The 21,516-nt window shown below is 47.5% G+C and overlaps 1 protein-coding gene and 2 long non-coding RNA genes across 5 annotated transcripts in view; 1 reads left to right on the top strand and 2 right to left on the bottom strand.

Annotated features, from left to right (window-relative positions):
* LOC140602605 (uncharacterized) overlaps window positions 1–4,001 on the bottom strand; it is an 11,021-nt gene extending 7,020 nt beyond the window's left edge. The window contains exon 1 of the long non-coding RNA XR_012005524.1: window positions 3,695–4,001. This is a non-coding gene — a long non-coding RNA (uncharacterized lncRNA). The remainder of the gene's footprint in view (window positions 1–3,694) is intronic.
* NSUN4 (NOP2/Sun RNA methyltransferase 4) lies at window positions 3,770–21,516 on the top strand. Of its 3 annotated transcripts, none has more exons than XM_072772315.1 (6): window positions 3,770–3,934; window positions 8,099–8,442; window positions 13,607–13,761; window positions 16,267–16,427; window positions 19,300–19,424; window positions 20,014–21,516. In XM_072772315.1, the coding sequence occupies exons 1-6, from the start codon at window positions 3,842–3,844 to the stop codon at window positions 20,288–20,290; spliced, it is 1,155 nt and encodes a 384-aa protein (XP_072628416.1). In that variant the 5' UTR covers window positions 3,770–3,841; the 3' UTR covers window positions 20,291–21,516. The 3 variants fall into 3 exon arrangements, with proteins under 3 accessions (XP_072628416.1, XP_072628419.1, XP_072628418.1); XM_072772318.1 differs by lacking the exon at window positions 3,770–3,934 and adding an exon at window positions 4,760–4,915; XM_072772317.1 differs by lacking the exon at window positions 3,770–3,934 and adding an exon at window positions 5,010–7,347.
* Window positions 5,851–15,135, bottom strand: LOC140602607 (uncharacterized). The gene is made up of 3 exons (XR_012005527.1): window positions 14,635–15,135; window positions 8,916–9,029; window positions 5,851–8,483 (listed from the first exon to the last, which is right to left on the bottom strand). It is a non-coding gene; the product is annotated as an uncharacterized lncRNA (long non-coding RNA).

Genomic DNA, 21,516 nt, shown 5'->3' with positions numbered 1-21,516 from the left:
CCGCATTAGGCTCCTTGCATGGAGCCTGCTTCTCCTCCCTCTGCCTGCGTCTCTGCCTCTCTCTCTCTCTCTGTGTGTGTCTCATGAATAAATAAATAAAATCTTAAAAAAAAATCTTAACTAGGAAAGAAGGCAACTTTCTCAATCTTGTATAGGACATCTGTTGTAAAAACAACTATGGTTAACATCATATATAATGATGAAATACTGAATGCTTTCCCCTGAAGAATGGGAACAAGGCACTCTACTACTACCACCTATATTAAACAGTGTACTGTAAATCATAAATAGTAAAATAATGCAAAGAAAAAAATGAATTCAGATTGTAAAGAAGTGTCTTTATAGAAGACAAGACATTATGTATAGAAAAGGTGAAGATATTTCCAAAAAAGTTACCAAAACATAATTTTTAAAAAGATTTTATTTATTTATTCATTAAAGACACACACAGAAAGAGAGAGGCAGAGACACAGGCAGAGGGAGAAGCAGGCTCCACAGGGAGCCTGACTCAGAACTCGATCCCTGGTCTCCAGGATCGCACCCTGGGCCGAAGCTGGCGCTAAACCGCCGAGCCACCCGGCCTGCCCCCAAAACATAATTTAACTTAGCAAAGTGTCAGGATAGAAGATCAATAGAAATCAAATATATATATATATATATTTTGAAATCAAATATATTTTAAAAGCATTTTCTTGAAAAATGAACAATGTAAGCCTGTCACTTCAAGAAAAACAATTGATAGTACTAGTTGCCAGAGATAAAAATTAAGCTTTCAAGCAAAATTAGGATTTGGAGGGATGCCTGGTGGCTCAGTGGTTTGGCACCTGCCTTTGGCCCAGGGCGCTATCCTGGAGACCCCGGATCGAGTCCCACGTCAGGCTCCTTGCACGGAGCCTACTTCTCCCTCTGCCTGTGTCTCTGCCTCTCTCTCTCTCTCTATATATATATATATATCTCTCATGAATTAAAAAAAAAAAAGCCAGACATTAATTTGCCAGATATTTGTAAAATAATGCATTTGTAACTCTTCTAAATTTCTAAATGAGGATAGGACCTGTGGTCAGAAAAGGCTGCCATGAGCTTTTTTTTTTTTTTTTTTTTTTAAAGGCTTTTCTCTATGTACATACCTTCCTCCATCTTACAACTCCTAGGTCCCTGTAACAAACTCATCTTTCACTCAGTCACTCATTCAATAAACTTTTATTGAGAGCCAACTATGTACCACATACAGTTCTAGGTGCTGATAATTCAACAATGAATTAAAGAAAATCCTTGATTTTTAAAATCTTACATTCTAGTGAGGGCAAAACTGGTAAGAAGAATTGTTCAGAATTTGTAAATGGGCAGAAGAGAATTACTGGGTGCTCCTTTACATAGTGCTAGGATATACCTTGGATCAACTTTATATTGACTAGGGTACTGCACAACTTTGTAGGTGTTAGGTTAATTTGTAGAAAACCAATGGCGGGCAACCCAGGTGGCTCAGCGGTTTAGCGCTGCCTGCAGCCCAGGGAGTGATCCTGGAGACCCAGGATTGAGTCCCATGTCGGGCTCCCCACATGGAGCCTACTTCTTCCTCTGCCTGTGTCTCTGCCCTTCTCCCTCTCTCTTTCTCATGAATAAATAAAATCTTAAAAAAGAAAAGAAAAGAAAACCAATGGCAATGCAAGTGATTCCTAGCCGTAGTGATGCAATAGAATTTTGATCAGTAGAGATGGGATTGATTTCCATCTGGTAGAAGCAATAATCCCAAACATTACAGTTTATTACTTAATAAGATATCAACATTTTTGCAACTATTAACAAATTCATTTCAGCATTCCTTTGGCTGATAACCTAAATCTCTGAAACTCAAGTTCTCATTTGAACAAGCCTTACCATCTAACTGGTTCCCTCATTACTTAGGCTAATGATGGAGGAGCAGTTTCTTATGATGAATAAAATCTTTGGTATTTTTTATCTTTGTATAAGGATTATGTTTCCACCTTTTGAAAATTATAATTTAGCAGACTGTATGAAAAAATACATGTTATAAGAATAAAAGCAGGTTAGGAGGGCAGCTATTAACTGGTGGTGTAGGATATACTAGTTTAGATAGATAGGGCCAATCAATCAGCAAGTCCTGTTAATTCTCCCTGTATTTTAAGTGGAATCAATCCTTTTCTCTACCTTTACTGGCACCACAGTAATCCAGAATCATCTTCTCTCATCTGATCTCCCTGCTGTAAGCCTACTTACTATAATTATCAACTGTCAGATGATTTTTTTTTTAGTGATAAACACAAGATTCTATTTATGATATTTAAAGTTTCGGTAACTATTCCTGTAAATGAGGAAATAAAGGTATATGTTTTTCACGGGGACTTTACAACCCACATCAAGAAGAATACAATTTGACCAGAGGCTAAAAATTCCCTCATTCACATGCAGCTTTGGGAGTTCACAATCCATAAAGTACTGGAAAAGCTCAAAGTGCTACAAGGGTTCCTCACTACTTCTAATTTTCTATGGTAGCGAAGAGATTGTGGTCTTAAAATTCACACCTGCTTCATCACTCCTGTAACTCCAATAAAAATGTACCTAATTTCCTGCCTCCTGAAACTGACAGGACTCTGATGGAGTTTGAAATAGTGGCTGATATCTTTTGAATACTTCAGCTTTACTGACCGCTCACATCTGTACTGCTGCTGACTCTCTGCCTAGAGATGAGGTCCCCAGGGCCCCATCTTTGGGCTCTATTAACTGGCTGGAGCAGCTCACAGATCTCAGGAAACCCTTACTCACTAGATCGCTCGTTTATTATTAAGGGATATAACTCAGGGCAGCCCAGGTGGCTCCGCGGTTTAGCGCCGCCTTGGGCCCAGGGCCTGATCCTGGAGACCCAGGATCGAGTCCCGCATCGGGCTCCCAGCGTGGAGCCTGCTTCTCCCTCTGCCTGTGTCTCTGCCTCTTTCTGTGTGTCTCTCATGATTAAATAAATAAAATATTAAAAAAAAAAAAAGGATATAACTCAGAAACAGTCAGATGGAGGAGATGCATAGTGCAAAGTATAGGGAAGGGACACGGAGCTCCCACGCTCTCTCCCAACACCTAGTACACGTGTATGCACCAACCAGTAAGCCCCCGGATGATCTGTTTTGTTTTTGTTTTAAGATTTTATTTATTTATTCATTAGAGACAGAGAGAGGGGCAGAGACACATGCAGGAGCCCGACGCGGGACTCGATCCCGGGACCCCGGGGTCACACCCTGGGCCGAAGGCAGGCGCTAAACCGCTGAGCCACCCAGGGATCCCCATTTTTAAAAGTCCCGACCTGATCATATCCTTTCTACTGGCCCCGTACGGTGGAGTCAAGTTTTGTGGCGACTACCGCTTACACAATTCGAGGGCCTTCTTTAAAACAATCATTAAGCCCAGGGCCAAAGGAGCGCCGCAAGTGACAGGTTCTCAAACCTCAAGCTTCGTGGGCTTCACTCTAAAGCCGCCTCTGCCCACAAGTCTGGCCTCGCCTTCTCTGCCTGGAGGCCCCCCGGCCCCCGCCCCGCTGCTTCAGGCTCACCCGCCGGTCCCAGGCCTCGCTCCTCCCCCAACCGGTGGGCTGGGGCTTTAACCGAGTCTCTCCCAAAGCCCAGACCTCCCGGCAGGGGCCCCATTCCGAGCACCCACGGAAGACCCCTGGCGGGCGGGCTGGCACCTGCTGGCAGGGTGGGCCGGGCCCCGGGGCTCCAGGGGCCGCCCGACTCCCCGCCTCTCTGCGCCTGAGCGGCGCCGCCGCGTCTCCGGAACCCGCGCGTACGCCGTCGCGGTTCCGGCCGGAATTCCTCGGCGCTGCACGCGGGCGATGGCCGCGCTGGTCGGGAGGCGAGCTCGGGACGTGCTGAAGCGCGCGCCCTTCGCGACCGTCCCGCGGAGACACCGGCACAAGAAGAAATGGGTAACGTCGGGCCGCCGCCCCCCGCAAAGCTGCCCCGGCGCCTCCACGGCCCAGCCCCCGGGACGCCCCCGCCCTCCCCCGCCCTCCCCCGCCCGCAGGGGCGTCACGAGGCCCCCCCCTTTCCTGTCTGTTACGTCTTCGCCTCCGTCCGCCCCTTTATTTCGTCACAAGGCTGGGGCTGTCGCCGCGGTTACGTCAGCGCCCTCCCGACTCCGCCCCTCTAAGTTACGTCATCGCCCGCCCTCATTCTTTCAGTTATGTCACCGCCCCTTGCTCCCCGCCTCCGGGCGACCTTCCCCTTGGCCCCCACTATCCCTCCCTCCCTTCCTTTCCTACCCCGTCCCCCCCCCCCCCCCATGACCTCTCCTCCGCCTTTCCTCCTAGAACTTTCAGCCCGGCCGACCTCCCCCCTCGAAAAATGTTTTAGCGACAACCCCTTCCTCCCTGGGTCTCCGCCGCCCCCCGGGAAAGGATTCAACCCCATCCTTACCCTCGGGGTGCCTCTGGCGCCCAGGAAGGGTTACAGCGATCACCCTGCGCACCCTCCCGGCCTCTCCCCGAACCCAGGCGAAGCGTGCAGCGACTCCTCCCACCCGCTCGACTCCCCCCACTTCTCCGGGGACCCTTTCTGCGGCCTCCCCTGTGGGCCCGGCCTTTCCCCGCTGACCGCCTCGCCCTCCTCGCGACCCAGACGGCTTCGCTCCCCGCCGCCGCCCCCGTCCCCGCCGCCCCAGCCCGCGCTGCGCCCCGTGAGATGTTCTTTAGAACCCTGTTCTCCAGTCCTTGCCAGGCCTTGCTGCCGCGAGCCCATCCTCTTGCGTTCGCCTCCTTCGAGCCCTTGTTTTGACCGGTTCGGCCTTCTGGGGTCCCCCCCTGTTCGTCCGCGGAGGCCTTACTGCAGCTGGATCAGTCCCCCGAGAACACCGCGTCCCTGCCCCCGAGGCCCTTGCGTTGACCAGCCGAGTTACCTCTGTTACTGTGGTGGGTACCCTTCGGCCCTGGTAACCAGCCCGGTGACTTCCCCTCCTCTTCCTCATCGGCCCTTGGGAACCAGCCCGGTGACTTCCCCGGTCCTCCCTCATGTGCCTTTGGAAACCGGCCCCATGATTTCACCTTCTGTCACCTCTGGGCCCCAGGGGACTTGCCCCATTGTTTCACCTACTGTTGCTCATAGGCCCCTGGCAACTGGCCTGGTTATTTCACCTCCTCTTGCTCACCGGCCCATGGAGATCAGATCTGTGGTTTCTCCACCCCTTTCTCACAGGGTTTTGGAAACTGGGCCCATCTTCTCACCTGTGCTCTGCACCTGGTCCTCAGGCAAAAGTTATAATGACCCTCCTCTCTCCCCAGCATGTTCCCCACCCTCTGGCAGCTTTTGCCAAGGTTGCCTTAAGCCTCCAGACTCTTGTGAACCTAAACCACAGCTTGACTTGCCCCTTGGGAAAAATTGCTGTGGCCCCCCACTTTCTTCTCAGGCAGGCACATCCTGCCCTCCCAGCTCGTCTCAGGAGGGCTCCTTTCACCATTCCCATTTTTCTCAAGAGGCCCACACCCCTGCGCCTGCTGGCCCTTGCTGTGCCATCCGCCTGCCTGTTAGGACTACTGGCTCTCCTTGCTCACCCCCATCCCAGGCTCCTGTGAAGCCTTGCTGTGAGTCCGTCTTCACCTGGGAGACTGGTGGGAGCTCTTGCCTCTTTGTGGAGCCAGGCACCACACTCTCTTGTTCCCCCTGTCCCCCGGAACTGCCTCTTCCCCTGTCCTCTCACTGTCCCTATCCTGTCTTCTCCTTCCCTTCCCCCCTCGGCAACCAGTTCATATCTCCACCCCAGTCACCCCCCCACAGAAGCTATAATGAACCACCTCTCCCTACCCCAGCTTGCCCACAAGTGAAGTCCCCCAAATGCCCAGAGTTAAAACCACCGTGTCCTCCCCACAGATGTCGCTCCCTGATCATTCCTCTCCAGCACAGTCCTCTTGAACAGCCCAGGCCTCCTAAGGCCTGTGCCTCTCCTCCACCTCCCTCCCACCCTTCTGGTCCTTCTTGTATGGTGACATCCATTACCACTTGCTCAAATTCCTGCCCCAAAGAACTTCCCCAAAGAACTGCCTTACCTACTGTGATCCCTAGGACCCTCAAACCTGTTATCCCCACTTGTCTTCCCCTTCGCCTTCCTTTTTGTTCTGTCCCACCCAATACTTATGTTCAGAGCAGCCCCTGTGGGCTCCCCATAGGACCCCCATGCAATACCCATGTATATTCTGTGGTTCCCTCAACTTCTGATCCCTGCCCACTCCTTGGCCCCCCTCAGTGTCATAAGCTGCCCATAGTGTCCCCCTGTGGCATTTATAGCACTCCCAAGTGCCCACCCCAACCTCGTCGCCTGCCTGTGCCACCTCCCTGTTCCACCCACATCTATTCTTTTATCCCTTTGCGGACACCCTTTGATCCTCAGTGTTTACCCATTGCCCCCCAACCCCGATGCCACCCTGATACTATGCCCTGTGGCTTCCATGTCTACTCTGTGGCCCCTCGAGGCCCCCGCAAAGAGTGCCCTCAGGTCCCCTATAGCTGTCCTTTGTCTTCATCCAAGACTTCTAGCTGTAGCTCTAATCTCAGCCGTAGTTCAACTGTTATTATTAGTGAATGCCAGAGTAGTGACAGCCACAGCAAGAATGAGAATACCCACCACCCCAGAAGAAGTCGAAGTCAAAGCAAGAGTTTCCATCCTCAAAGAACTCAGAGCCAGAACAGGAGTCCTGGTCGAAAGAGAAGTAGGAGCCAGAGCAATAGTCCCCACCAAAGCGTGAATCAGGATAAGAGTGAGAATCTTCAGGGTAGCGGAAATCAGGGCCAGAGTGAGAGTTCACAGTGTAGCAAAAATCAGAGCCAAAGTAAGAGTCCTCGCCATGGCAGACGGCGGGGCAAGAGCAAGAGTCCCCACCACAGCAGGAGCCAGAGCAAGAGTCCCCGCCCTGGCAAAGGTCAAGGCCAGAGCCAGAGTCCCTGTCACAGCAGAAGTCATGGTCGTCACAGCAGAAGTCATGGTCGGAGCAAGAGTCCCCGCCATAACAAGAAATGAGGGCCAGAGGACCAAACCCAAAGTGCAGGCTGGAGCAAAATTAATATTATTAGGACTGCTAGCCCGAGCGAGTGTCCCAGCTGTGGCAACCTGGCCCGACCTAGGGACCCCACAGCCAACATCTTCATTTTCCTTTTAATCTGTGTTTCTGCTCTGCAAGCCTGATTCCAGTCCTGCTCTGCTACCCCCACAGAAGTCCCCATTTTTTGTTTACACCACGAGGTTTCTGTGAATTCTCCTTATCCCACCTTCCTGGGGTCTAGGAACTCTCCCCAAATGACCCTCAGCCCTGTGATTCTAAGCATTATGGTGTCCGTCATCGCATGACCTTAGGTAAGTTACTGTATCTCTCCACCAAATGTGGAAGGTGGGTATCTTTTGTATCTCACTGAGCTGTTCTGGTGCCCACAGAAGCTAGGAGACAAGAAAATGCTTTAGAAGATGAAAGGACTGTTGAGAAAGAAAGCGTCTTTTGTTTTTCAGGCTGAAGCTTCCCCCAGGGCCTTCGTAGTTTCTTCCAACCTTCTGTAGACTTTCCTCAGAGTCCTATCCTGAGCTCCCAGTTCTCTTAAGTTCTTCTTCCTCCCGGGCCTCAAGGATCACCCCCTTTCTGGGTGACCCACACATGGTGTTGTGAGAACTACAGCTTTTTTCCTCACAACTCGGAGCCCTCATTGAACTGATTTAGAAAGGCAGGCACCCAGTACTTTTCTCTTTCATACTTCTATTCTGGCTGGCAGAGGCAGGATGCAAAGGCAGGAGTGGGCACTAGCTGGTTCTGTGTTTACTGCAGGGCTCTGAGGTATTGGTGAGGTCAGGTGGTAGGGGAGAGGTAAGACTTGGGGGGATCTCTGGGTGGCTCAATGGTTTAGCACCTGCCTTTGGCCTGGGGCATAATCCTGGAGTCTTGGGATCGAGTCCCACATCAGGCTCCCTGCATGGAGCCTGCTTCTCCCTCTGCCTGTGTCTCTGCCTGTGTCTCTGCCTCTCTCTCTCTCTGTCTCTCATGAATAAATAAATAAAATCTTGAAAAAAAAAAAAAAAAAGACTTGGAAGATCATTAAACCCATTCTTTTCCTTTCAGGCTGCCACAGAGCCCAAATTTCCTGCCACCCAACTGGCTCTGCAGAATTTTGACATGACCTACAGTGTGCAATTTGGTGATCTTTGGCCATCCATCCGGGTCAGTCTCCTTTCAGAGCAGAAGTATGGTGCGCTGGTTAATAACTTTGCTGCCTGGGATCATGTGAGTGGGGAGCTGGAGCAGCTGAATGCCAGGGACTTTGTGAGTGAAGCCATCTCCCACGGGGAACCAGAGCCAGAGAGTGGCCAAACTACAACTCCACCTCAAGCTTCTGGGGCCTACAGCCCGAACCTTCGATGCTTCACTTTTGCCAGAGGGGATGTCAGTCGGTTCCCTCCTGCCAGGTAGGATCTGGAGCCATGGCTGGGGTTGTCCTGGGTGTCTTCTGGAAGTAGACGGAAAAAATATTTATCGAGTGCTTATATATGCTAGGTGTTTTTCTGAGTGTTGTGTGTGCATTATCTCCTTTGTTCTGTCAACAGCCTTCTGAGGTAGGTAATATTATTGTTCCTCTTTTACATTTGAGGAGACAGGTGCAGAGAAGTTAAGGTACGTTCTTGCTTTAGGTCCCTGAGATACCAAGTGGTACAGCTAGTGTTTAGACCTGCAGCATTTTGACTCCAGAACCTGCGCTTTGAACCTGTTCTGCTCTGATGCCCCCTATGGAAGACAGCGTCTCTGACTTGAGCACTTATTATACCCTCTACAGTTAAAATGTGTATTATTTACAACTGCTTTCTCATTTTGCCCTCATAGCCACCCATCCAGATGAGTAGGACAAATAAACTTACAGTAGCAAAGAATGAGTGAGACTTACCTGGGACACATAGTACCAGAGGGGTTGTTGGTGAGGGGACTTCTGGTCTTCTCAGCCAGTGCTCAGGTGTATATGAAGTTGAAGCCCTCATGGAACTTACAGTCTAGTGAGAAACTATTTATATATAGTGAGAAACTATTCTATTAAGAAACTATAATTGTGGGATCCCTGGGTGGCGCAGCGGTTTAGCGCCTGCCTTTGGCCCAGGGCGCGATCCTGGAGACCCAGGATCGAATTCCACATCGGGCTCCCGGTGCATGGAGCCTGCTTCTCCCTCTGCCTATGTCTCTGCCTCTCTCTCTCTCTCTCTCTCTCTCTCTCTGTGACTATCATAAATAAATAAAAATAAAAAAAAAAGAAACTATAATTGTGATAAGTGCTACAAAGGAAAAGTACAAGATACTATGAAGTTTTATAATTAGGAGATCTAACCCAGTCTTTTCTGAGGAAATGAAGTTTAAGTGAAGACCTGAAAATGAATAAGAATTAAAGCTTGGAAAATGAATAGGAATTAAATGGGGATGGGGATGGGGGTGAGAGGCTATAGAAGGTGGCAGAGCCAGATTTTGAAGGTCTTCTAGGACATATGGGATTTTAGACTTTTTCTCTAAAAGGAAGAGGGAGCCATGAAAAGTTTTAAGGAAGGGAGTGACATGACCAGTTTTGAATTTTCAAAATTCAGGCTGCTGTGTGGAAAGCAGATTGGAGAGAGACAAGACTATATATAGTTCTAGCTACTGGTTTGAAGGAAGGCTGCATGCTTAGGAAAACTAGGAGGCAAAGCTGGAGAGTATGTGGAGGGGCCACATTTGGGAATCTTGAATGCCAGGAACTTACAGCTTTGGGAGAAGGTTTTTCCTGATGGCCCAGGGTTGCTTATAAATGGCTGTACTTGCCAGGGTTGGATGGCTTCAGACCATGCACCCTTTAGCCATATTGTTGTAAACTGCTAAGATGTGTTCTAGAGAACTACTGGGAAGGGTTACGGAGTAGGGGAAAGGCAATAACACACAGTGGTTATAAGCACCGCCTTCGGAGTCAAGAAAACCTAGATTTGGATTTTGCCTTCATGACTTATTGGACACATAGCTTTGGATAACTGACTCTTGGTTTCCTTATCTGGAAACTCATCTGGAACATAATGGCACTGATACTATAGCTTGTGTGCCAACTACTGTACAAGTGCTTGGCTTCTATTAATTTATTTTTTTAATATTAATTTCTTTAATCTTCAAAATAATCCTGTCTGGTAGCCACCCTTATTACAGATGAGGATGCTGATGCACAGAGAAGTCAAGTAATTTGCCGAAGGCACACAACTGTTTAGCAGTTTGGCTGGATTTGAGATCCGGACAGTTTCTCTCTGGAATCTGGGTTCTCCTGCCTCACAGGGTTATGGTGAGGTCTAAATGAAGTGATGGGGTAGCCCTGGTGGCCCAGCAGCTTAGCACTGCCTTTGGTCCAGAGCGTGATCCTGGAGACCCCGGATCGAGTCCCACATCAGGCTCCCTGCAGGGAGCCTGCTCCTCCCTCTGCCTGTGTCTCTACCTCTCTCTCTCTCTCTGTGTGTCTTTCATGAATAAATAAATAAAATCTTAAAAAATAAATAAATAAATGAAGTGATGTATCTGAGACACTAGTACAACACCTCCAATATAGGGCTCACAGTCTCCCTTACTGGCGGTGTTCTACTCATCAAAGTTATGCTTCAGGAAGATCATGTTAGTAAATGCGGGTGAGAGGGAGATAGATTGGGGCAGGGCTGGAGACCAGTTTGGAGGCACTGATTTTAGGCAGAACAGTGGACACAGCACCATGTGGTTTCCTAAGTTGCCTGAGGTGCTTGGCTTCTACGCAGAGAGGTTTGAGTTTCCTTCTTGTCTTGATAGGTTCCCTATAAATCGGGAATCCTAATCTCTCAGGAGGTCAAGGATATATTTAGGGAGTCCAGGAATCTCCTGAAATTGTCTGAAAAATTGTCCCTTTTTAAAAAAAAATTTTTTTTTTAATTTATTCACGAGAGACACAGAGAGAGGCAGAGACACACACAGGCAGAGGGAGAAGCAGGCTCCATGCAGGGAGTCTGACGTGGGACTCGATCCCGGGACTCCAGAATCACGTCCTGGGCCGAAGGCAGGCGCTAAACCGCTGAGCCACCCAGGGATTCCCCCCCCCTTTTTTTTTGAAAGAAGGACTATAGCTTTTAGCAGATTCTGTCTGTGACCCAAAAAAAGGTTGAACGATGCTTCCAAAAGGAAGGAACTGATGAGAATGGGTTTTCTAGACCCGTGCTGGTGTGATAGGAATTCTGTGCTTTTCTCAGACTTCTTGTCATTCTCCTCTGTGAGGCATGAGGCACACAGTTTCAGGGATAATCCTAGTGTGATTCGACTTTGAAAATATCCCACCATAGTCTGAGCCTATTTGTGAAGGTGTCACCACCTCAAGCCTGGGGACTGTAGCTCTTGTAGCAGACCCTCCAGGGTACTATGTCTCCTGTCTTGTCACATTTTTCTCCTAGAGCCTTCCCATCAGAGCAGCAAGGATCAGGCTTCTGTCTCCTTGAGTCTGTCCACAGTGGCTGAGCTGTGTCTCGGGGGCAGGAAATGGCTTATGACAACTGGCCTGGGAGTGAAGAGTCCTTCTGTGCCCATTAGGTTGTTGTCCATCATCCCTCTCTCTCTATTCACATGGCTCCTGTCTTCCTGCCTTGGACTCATCACAGCCTTCTCACTGGTGTTGATTTCTAATTTGTTCTTTCTGGCCCACCTAGCTTTCTAAAATTCTATTTAGGTGATCATGTTACTTTCTTCACAAACTTGGGTAGCTGCCTGCAGGTTACAGTCCAAACTCCCTAGCATAGGGTTTAAGACTTTTTAGAATCCAGCCTCTATGTGCTTTTCAACCTCAGTCTCATCCACTTTGTATTTCTATGACACAAGATTTCTCATTGTTTCTGAAAGGAGCTATGAGTTTGCCTGCTTCCATGCTTTTGCTTTGTTCTTTTTTCTTCTCTTGGGGTGCTCCCGTTTCTTTCTCCCCTCCTCCCTTCTTCCCTTCCTTCCCTTCCTTTACCTAATGAGGGCCTATTTCTTCAGCAGGCTGACTCAGGTAACTGTGAGAGGCACAACAGATGGCATTCTTCTCTAAGGCAACAAAGCATTTTGTATCTTAATACGTACTCCAGTAAGACCAAGTTCCTCCAGTATGCCAGGTGGTGTTTCGGGTGCTGGGGTTATTACAGTGAATGAACAAAGTCTCTGCCTTCATTCTAAAGGGAGAGGAGGAGAAGGAAAGTATACACACACACACACACACACACACACACCCCTGTACATATAAAGTGAATAATAAGTGCTTTTGTAATTTTTTAATTAAGTAATTAATTTTTTGAACAATAAGTGCTTTAAAGAAAAATAATGTAACATAGAGAGCTAGGAGGTGATGGGAGTAAGGGGTGCTAATTTTCAGATAAAGTAGTCAGGGAATGCCAGTATCTCTCTGGTGAGATAACTTTTATGGAGAGAACTTTGAGGAGAGACTGAAAGAAGTGAGGAATCAAGTCAGGACTATTTGGAGGAGGAGTTTTATTTTTTTAATTTTTATTTTTTAAAAGATTTTATTTATTCATGAGAGACACAAAGAGTCAGAGACATAGGCAGAGGGAGAAGCAGGCTCCATAAAGGGAGCCCGATGTGGGACTCCAGCCCAGGACTCCAGGATCATGCCCTGGGGCAAAGGCAGACGCTGTACCACTAAGCCACCCAGGCGTCCCAGGGAAGGAGTTTTATAGCTAGAAAGTAGAGCAGCTACAAAAGCCTCAGACTGGAACGTGCCTGGCTTAATTAAGGAAGGGCAATTAAGAAATGGATTGCTTGGCTGAATAAGAGTGAATTAATCTGTGAGCTGTTTTGTTTTCCTTAAAGATTTTAAGTGATCTGTGCACCCAACATGGGGCTCAAAGTCACAATCTCAGGGCACCTGGGTGGCTCAGTCAGTTGGGCCTCTGGCTCTTGGTTTTGGCTTGGATCATGATCTCGGGGTCCTGGGACTGCATGCCACATCTGGCCCTGCACTCAGTGCAGAGTCTGCTTGTCCCTTTCCATCCCCCTCTGCTGCTCCCTTTCTTTCCTTTTTTTTTTTTTTTTTTTTAAGATTTTATTTATTCATGAGAGACACAGAGAGAGAGAGACAGAGACACAGGCAGAGGGAGAAGCAGGCTCCATGCAGGGAGCCCGACGTGGGACTCCATCCTGGGTCTCCAGGATCACGCCCTGGGCTGAAGGCAGAGCTAAACTGCTGAGCCACCCGGGCTGCCCCTCCCTCTCTTTCCTAATGCCTGCACTGTCTCTCCCTTTCTTTCTTTTTCTTTTTTTTTTTTTTTTGTCTCTCTCTTTCTAATAAATATATAAAATCCTTAACAAAACAAAACAGCAACACCCCCCCCCCACACACACACACAACCCTGATATCAAGAGTTGTATGCTCCACTGACTAAGCCAGCCAGGCACCCCTCGATCTGTGTTTTAAATGGGTTACTCTGGCTGCTGTATGAGTGAGTGAGTGGTTCTGAGAAATGAGTTTTTGCTGAGTAGACTCAGTAGTCCCCGAGAGCATGAGTTTAGTGGCCTTGACTTCCAGTGGGTCTCCTGACTTGGAATTTGACTTCAAGGTGGTCTCGTCTCTTCTAGGCTTGGCAGCCTGGGTGTCATGGACTACTACCTGATGGATGCTGCTTCCTTGCTGCCTGTCCTAGCCCTTGGTCTGCAGCCTGGTGACACTGTGCTTGACTTATGTGCAGCCCCTGGGGGGAAGACACTAGCACTGCTTCAGACTGGCTGTTGCCGTAAGTCAGAGGGTTGGTGTCTTGGGCAGGGAGGGCCCCCTACCTCACCCAGTCAGGGACTTGCCAAGTAGGATGGGCTCTCTGGTCCTAAGGTCAGAGGCGGGGTATAGTGCCTGCTTGCTAAGGTGGTGGATTTTTGTTTGCAGTTTTCTCCTCTCTTCCTCTGTCAATTGGCCAAGAAAGATTGCTGAGCAGAGCAAGGTCTCTGAAGGCAGATTAAACCAGGGCCCTGATCAATCTACACATGACACTTTCACTCCTCTACCCCTGTTTTCTTTTGTCTCTAAGATTAAGTTCATTTCCTTAGTCTGCCAACTAAAGCAATAAGATCTGGCTGCAGCCACCCTTTAAAGCTTTGTTATTCTTCCCCAGACTTTGTGTGCTTCAGCCACATTCTGCTACTCTCTGTTGTTTGAATAAGCCTCCATTTTTTGCTCATGTTCCATTTTCTCTCTAGAATACCCGCCACCTTATCTATCCCAGCTGGCCTGTCTGAAGCCTTCAGCCTTCAAGCCTCAGCTCAAGGGTGCCACCTCCTGGAAGTCTTCCCTTATGACTTTTGCTAGCCGGTTGCAAAGTGATGCCTTAGTCTCCTACACTCCCATGCCGCGGGCGTCACTCTTGCAACTGTTAGCACATTAGCCTGTGTCAGAGCTTTACGGTGTATGCATCTTCTCCTGCTCTAAGCATGAATTCCTTAGGGACAGGCACAAGTCTTGTTCATCTCAGTAGTGCAGCCACCAGCCAGGGCCATGTGCGCCATGATGTTCACTTCAGCTATCTACTTGCTGACATCCTGCCTTAAAATGGGCACCTTTCGTTCCACAGGGACCTGAGAAATATCCAGAGGGGGGCTATGGGTTTTCCACTCACCTTGGAACTCAGCCAGGCTTCTCTTGCCTTATGCCTTAGACTTTTTGATGGGCTGGGCCCCTTGTCTTCCAGGTCTCATCAGCCAATTACTTGCACAGTTTGAGTTAGCTTCCAGCCTCACGGTAGGCCCTGTGGGTGATTGCATGGTACCATGTTTGTCTTCCCTTCTGGTAGTGCAGAGGCAGAGGAGAAAAAGTGTTAGTATGGTTTAAGGAGTCCAGTGTAGGAGCCCAGCTTCTGTGCTGGACTGATCTGACCCAGTGCTATGGGAATCCATCAGAAAGAGGTTGAGTGAGGTAGGGTTACCTAGAAGAGGAGGATCTGGACTCTAAGAGGCAGAAGAAGGGCCAATGAGAAGTAATCGAGAGTTGCTCTTGTAAGTTGTATTAAGTTACCAGCACCTTGCCCCCATGCCAGCTCCTCACCAAGAGAGTCCTCGTATTTTATGGAGGGGGAAATTGACTCTGAAGAGATTTAAGAATTTAACTTTTACCTGAGTTGGAGATAGAGCCAGAACCAGAACCCAGCTTTTCTGTTCTCCATTCACATCCTTTTACAAATTCCTCCTGAGCAAAGAATCCAATTTTTACTTCTTTGAGTTCCCTCAAAAATTGGGACTCTAGGTCTGTGTGGAAACACTAAACTGGTGCATGGTGGATTGTTCCCATCGGATAAGGGATAAGGTGTGCCCTCTAGTTCTTCACCATTGTTCTGCCTCTCCCTTTCACTCTTTCACTTCTTGACTCTGAGACCAGGTATCAATCACCATTTATCATCAAACTTGCAGTAAGGTTTTTCTTATGGTAGAGTCAAGAGCAAAGCAAGCTTTTTTTTTTTTTTTTTAAAGATTTTATTGATTTATTTGAGAGACAGCATGAGCACATGAGCCGGGGGAGAAGGACAGAGGGAGAGAGAACAGCAGATTCCCTCCTGAGCAGGGAATCTGACGTGGAACTCAATCCCAGGACCCTAGGATCTCGACCTGAGTCGAAGGTAGATGCTTAACCAGCTGAGCCATCGAGGCGCCCCAAAGTGACCAATTTCTTGAATTTGTGTCTGTCACAAAAAGGAAAGTAGAAGATAGATGGATTAGGTTTGGTAATATTCAATAGAAAATCAATGAACTGGCTTAAAGAAGAAAATTTTAGGGATCCCTGGGTGGCGCAGCGGTTTGGCGCCTACCTTTGGCCCAGGGCACGATCTGGAGACCCAGGATCGAATCCCACGTCGGGCTCCCGGTGCATGGAGTCTGCTTCTCCCTCTGCCTGTGTCTCTGCCTCTCTCTCTCTCTCTCTCTCTCTCTGTGTGTGACTATCATAAATAAATAAACATTTAAAATATTTAAAAAAAAAAGTTTATTTCTCTCTTACATAAGGTGGTGCTAAACCGCTGAGCCACCGGGGCTGCTCACAATGTTAAAATTTCTATTCCTGGGGATCCCTGAATGGCTCAGCGGTTTGGCACCTGCCTTTGGCCCAGGGCGTGATCCTGGAGTACCAGGATCGAGTCCCGCGTCAGGCTCCTGGCATGGAGCCTGCTTCTCCCTCTGCCTGTGTCTCTGCCTCTCTCTCTCTCTATGTCTATCATGAATAAATAAATAAAATCTTTAAAAAAAAATTTCTATTCCTACAGGCAATCTCGCTGCCAATGATCTGTCCACTTCTCGAACAGGCAGACTACAGAGGGTCCTTCGCAGCTATGTGCCTCAAGATATCAGGGATAGAAATCGGGTTCGAGTCACCTCATGGGATGGCAGGAAGTGGGGAGAACTGGAGGGAGACACCTATGACCGGGTAAGTGATTCCTGACATCCGGCTAGCCAAATCTGGCCTTCCCATCCCAGCACCAGGCCCTGAGAATTCTCATGGGATCCAGACCTCCATGTTTGAGGATGTACGGTCATTTCTGGACCTGGCCCATGCTCTGTGGGTGATTGGGAGAACAGAGTCTGCACATCTGCACAATCATTGGTGTTATCTTCATTAAAGACAGTTAGCAGGAAAGAGTTTGAACCTGAGTGGGAAAGGAGTTATTAGACTTATTTTATTTCTCAACTTCTTTGGTTGGTGAGAAGCCCTCATTAAAATAAGTATGAATAACCTAATTTATTTTTGAATATTAATACAGCACATGGTGTAAAATTCAGAAGGTGCTTCCCTTTTACTTCTGTCTCTCAGCTATCTTTCCTCTCCCCACAGATGATCATTGCTTGTTTTCATCTGTATCCTTTAAGAAGTATTATTTGTGGATATACAAATACAAATGTGCATGTGTGTTGTTGGGTTTTGTTTGTTTTAGAGAAAGTGTGTGCACACATGCATGTGTGTGAGCAGAGCATGGGGCAGGGATAGAGTCTCAAGCAGGCTCCACACTCAGTACAAGCTTGATTCACACTCAGTACAAGCTTGATGTAGGGCTCAATCTCATGACCCTGAGATCATGACCTGAGCTGAAATCAAGAGTCCAATGCCCAACTGACTGAGCCCACATAGGTGTTCCAGTGTGTGTGTATTTTTGAATAAAGGAATGGTGGTGTATTATTCTCACTATTTGAACTTTGTAGTTTTTTCATTTAATAATATACCCTGAGGTTCAGTCCTTTTTACTTTTATGCTTTTTAAGTATCTTTGCTGGATAACAGTTTATATGGATGTAAGATTTTGACAGAGGGTACTAAATCACTCTCTGGGGGGGTTACATTGGTTTTGTTTCTACTGGTAATGTGTAAGAGTACTGTGTTCTCATATCCTGCCACCACTAGTATTATTAAACTTTTTGGGTTTTGCCAAACTGATAGCATCTAATTTACATTCTCTTATTATGAATGATGTTGAAAGTCATTTCCTATTTTTAAGTTATTTGCATTTTCTTTTAATTGGCATATTCTAAAAGTATTTATTAAAACATATGCTTCTAAAAATATAAAAAATATATAGCTATTGTCTCTCTTGTCATCTGACTCGTTGATCTGACCTGTTCCGTTTTCACCATTCTGCCTCAACCACTCTAAGGCTTATAGAATCTTGGATAGGCTTAAGAGGCCTGCTTTTTGCCTGTGTAGGGATCCCGTATTCAGCTTTTTTGACATGGAGGCAGCAGAACAGAGTGGATAGAGCATGACCGTTCCTGTCCACCTAACCTGTTTCTGTACCCCAGGGTTGCCACTTACTGACTTCTGACAAGTTGCTTCATCTTGCTGAAATTTCAGCTTCTTCATTTGTAAAGTAGGAAATATTGCTACATAGGATTATCCAGACAATTCCTTGAGAGTATTTTAGGAAATACCTGACTATGAAGATTAGACACATAGCCATCATAGTAGTACTGGCCATGAATATTAGGCACATAGCCATCATCATGGTACCTGGCCTGTGAAGATAAGGCACAGAGCCATCATCATGGTACCTGGCCATGAAGATTAGACACATAGCCATCATCGTAGTACCTGGCCTATGAAGATTAGGCACATAGCCATCATCGTAGTACCTGACCATGAAGATTAGGCACATAGGATAGTACCTGGCCATGTACCTGGCCATAAAGATTAGACACATAGCCATCATCATTACTCAACTTGTGCTTGCATGCTTTCATTATCATTATTAATTTACTTGGAGTTTCTGCTTAACTAAAATTCATAGATCTCTTCCACAGATGATCTTTTTTTGAAACATAAATATAGGGCAGCCCTGGTGGCTCAGAGGTTTAGCGCCACCTTTGGCCCAGGGTGTGATCCTGGAGACCTGGGATTGAGACCCATGTTGGGCTCCCTGCATGGAGCCTGCTTCTCCCTCTACCTGTGTCTCTGCCTTTCCCTCTCTCTCTCTCTCTGTTTGTCATGAATAAATAAATAAAACCTTAAAAAAAAAAGAAACATAAATATAGGACTTTTGTTGTTGTTGTTTTAAAGCTTTTATTTATTCACAAGAGACACAGAAAGAGGTAGCACCTGGGCTGAAGGCGGTGCTAAACCGCTGCGCCACCGGGGCTGCCCTTTTTTGTTGTTTTAATTTTTGTTTTTGTTTCTTGTGCCTAGCACAGAATATATAGGCTCTTAGTGGAGATGCATGAGTGATTTTATATTTCTCACTTTAAAATTTTTCCATATTGGATATGATGTTTCAGCATAAAATAATTTTGAATCCTGATCCTGTTATTCAGTATATTAGCTACCTTCTGGGCATTGTATCATCTGTAAATTGGATGTTTCATTCAAGTACCTAAAGACGGAGCCAAAGACAGAACCCTAAAGGATGAAAGACTTTTTCTAGGAGCACTTTGTTGGCTCAGTTGGTAGAGCATGCAACTCTTGATCTCAGCATTATAGGTTCGAGCCCCATGTTGGGTGTAGTGATTACTTAAAAATAAAAATCTTTTAAAAAAAAGACTTCTTTCTAGGTCAATATTAGTTATTTAATTATAGTTATTTGGGCATTGGCTTTGGTTTTTTGACCAGCCACAAGTATACCTAAATATACTGTGTTACCACTCATTATTTCACAGTTATCTGTGAAATAACCGGGTTAAAATGAGAAGCTTTGTTAGGTTCTCTGCATCTGAAGGATGGGCAGAGGGAGCACTGCGTGAAACCTCTCGGGGCAAGGGTATAAGGAAGACAGCCTGTAAGGAGCTCTGATACTGTATACCCTTCAACACTTCTGGCAGGTGCTGGTGGATGTGCCCTGTACCACAGACCGCCATTCTCTTCGTGAGGAGGAGAACAACATCTTTCAGCGGTCGAGGAAGAAGGAACGGCAGATGTTGCCTATGCTTCAGGTGCAGCTGCTCGCGTGAGTAACAGATTTACAAAAACTCAGGCCCCGGTGCCACAGGGCTCCGGGGGGCCGGTCACCTGGGGGATTGGAAGCTCTTGCCACAACCATCACTCACGGAAGGGTCTTCTGGCTGAGGAACAACCTAGAGGAGACAGACGTGATAGGAGGGTCCTCTGGAGTGTGAAAGCCCTACGTGGTAGGACACACAGAGCACGGTGGGCCGCACAGATTCATTACATTACCTTACCTCCTTGCTCGTCCCAGTTCCAGTGAGTAGCAGAAGTTTGAGAGCTTGAAAAAAGTTACTGAAGTCAAGGCTCTGTAGGGCTGGTAAAGACTCGATGCACAGCTAATGTCAGAATTTGGACCATAACCAGAGTCAGAGTTCAGGGGATTGCTTCCGGAGGAGGGCCTGTGGAGTAGGGCCAGGTTGTTCCCTGCTTTGAGAATGACTTTCCAGGGGCATCTTTGTGGAAGGGGCTTCAGAGGCTAACACAGCTGCCCATCCCATAGTAGACTCCACTCACCATGCTTCCAGCTCCTTCCATTGTCCTCCTGCTTCTGGGAACTCAGTAGTCACCTGTTTTTCTCTTTCTGGTTTCAGGGCTGGACTCCTCGCCACCAAACCAGGAGGCCACATTGTCTATTCCACTTGTTCACTGTCACACTTACAGAACGAGTATGTGGTGCAAGGCACCATAGAGTTCCTGGCCAATCAATACAGCATCAAGGTTCAGGTGGAAGACCTGACTCACTTCCGAAAGCTTTTCATGGACACATTTTCTTTCTTCCCATCCTGCCAGGTTGGGGAGCTGGTAATTCCAAACCTCTTGGCCAATTTTGGGCCCGTGTACTTTTGCAAAATGTGTAGGCTGACCTAGCATCACACTATTCCCGAAGTCCTGGTGTGGGGAGGTGAAGGGTATACTCCCATGGCGGCACCAGAAACTGAGACCAGTGGCAAAGCTGCACCCTGGGTCCTATCTCCATCCTGTTTGTCTTTCTAGAGAGAGTTTCCATCATTAGAAAATAGGAGTTTTTCCATCCTGCTGTCCAGTTGTGGAGCATCAGCAGGTTTCTAACTCACTTATTATACCCTCTCCTCCCATTTCTAGGCCTGTGCTAAAGGTTCCTGCCCCATTAGGGGCTTAGGAGGAGGAGCCAGTGACGAGGCCCATGCTTTAAGCTGTAAACTTGGGAAGAAGCATTTAGCCAATAAAACTGTTGAAGCTCCACACAATGGGGCTGTAGTTGGGGCCTCACGTTGGTCCAAGTACTGTTAGTTCCATTTGTACCAGCTGCTGTTACTGTGCTCTAGCTCCTAGGGCCCCGAAGCCCAGGAACTCGGCCTGGTTACAGACCTCTGGTTACAGAGCACCTCTCACACTTGGAGTTCTGTGTGATCAGTCCTCAGCAACCAACACGCCCAAGCGAGCCTCCGTAGTTTCTTCAGGTGGCCCATGATCTAATTTAAGGAACAAGCAACTAAAAATGTTAAGCCAATCATGATAATCTGCTTACTTGCATGGAGAAAGCTCTCCCGAGCTGCATCATTGCAGCCACCTCCTGCTGTCCACAGCACTGCTGCCCCGTGTGGCTGAGAAAGCTGCTGCCACCACAGGGCTATGATCCTCTTCTGTGTGTTTCTGTCATTCTTCATTCATCTAGCAAGTATTCCTTGAGCTCCTGTAGGACAGGTAGCCAGGGAGCTGTTGGAGGTGTAGTAGCAGCTGGGAGATGAGACTCATCTGTCTTTATGGCAGCTCTCCTCCTTTTGCTGAGCACCTAGGCATCTCCTGATGCCTTTTTCTGTTATGTTATGCTTTTTTTGCTTTGTTTTTCTTGTTCCTGATCTGTGGCTGAGCTCCAGTTGTTTGGCCCACGACCAAATCCCTGAGAGCTATTCCCCAGTATCACAAGGGCTCACCTTCCAGAGGATGTGAAGTTTGGGGCAATATTATATCATTGCTGACTGTGTGCTCATTATGTTGTTTTTGTAACTTGAACATAAAAAGGTAATCCCTTAATGGCAGGGATATTAAAAATTGCTCGTGGTCACTTGCAAAATACTGCTTTTTTTAATTAAAAAATTTTTTTTTCTGAAAAA

Source organism: Canis lupus, chromosome 13 (assembly GCF_048164855.1).
Source record: "Canis lupus baileyi chromosome 13, mCanLup2.hap1, whole genome shotgun sequence".
Taxonomy (NCBI): Eukaryota; Metazoa; Chordata; class Mammalia; order Carnivora; family Canidae; genus Canis; species Canis lupus.
Note: the sequence above shows the minus strand (reverse complement) of the source record. Positions and strands in the feature narration are given on the sequence as shown.

What these genes read in the sequence shown, in the direction of transcription:
- NSUN4 (XM_072772315.1), top strand. Translation starts at nt 3,842, where the DNA reads ATGGCCGCGCTGGTCGGGAGGCGAGCTCGGGACGTGCTGAAGCGCGCG. An exon ending in ACCGGCACAAGAAGAAATGG is followed by an intron (nt 3,935 to 8,098) that starts GTAACGTCGGGC and finishes TTTTCCTTTCAG; the next exon opens with GCTGCCACAGAGCCCAAATT. An exon ending in AGGGAGACACCTATGACCGG is followed by an intron (nt 16,428 to 19,299) that starts GTAAGTGATTCC and finishes CACTTCTGGCAG; the next exon opens with GTGCTGGTGGATGTGCCCTG.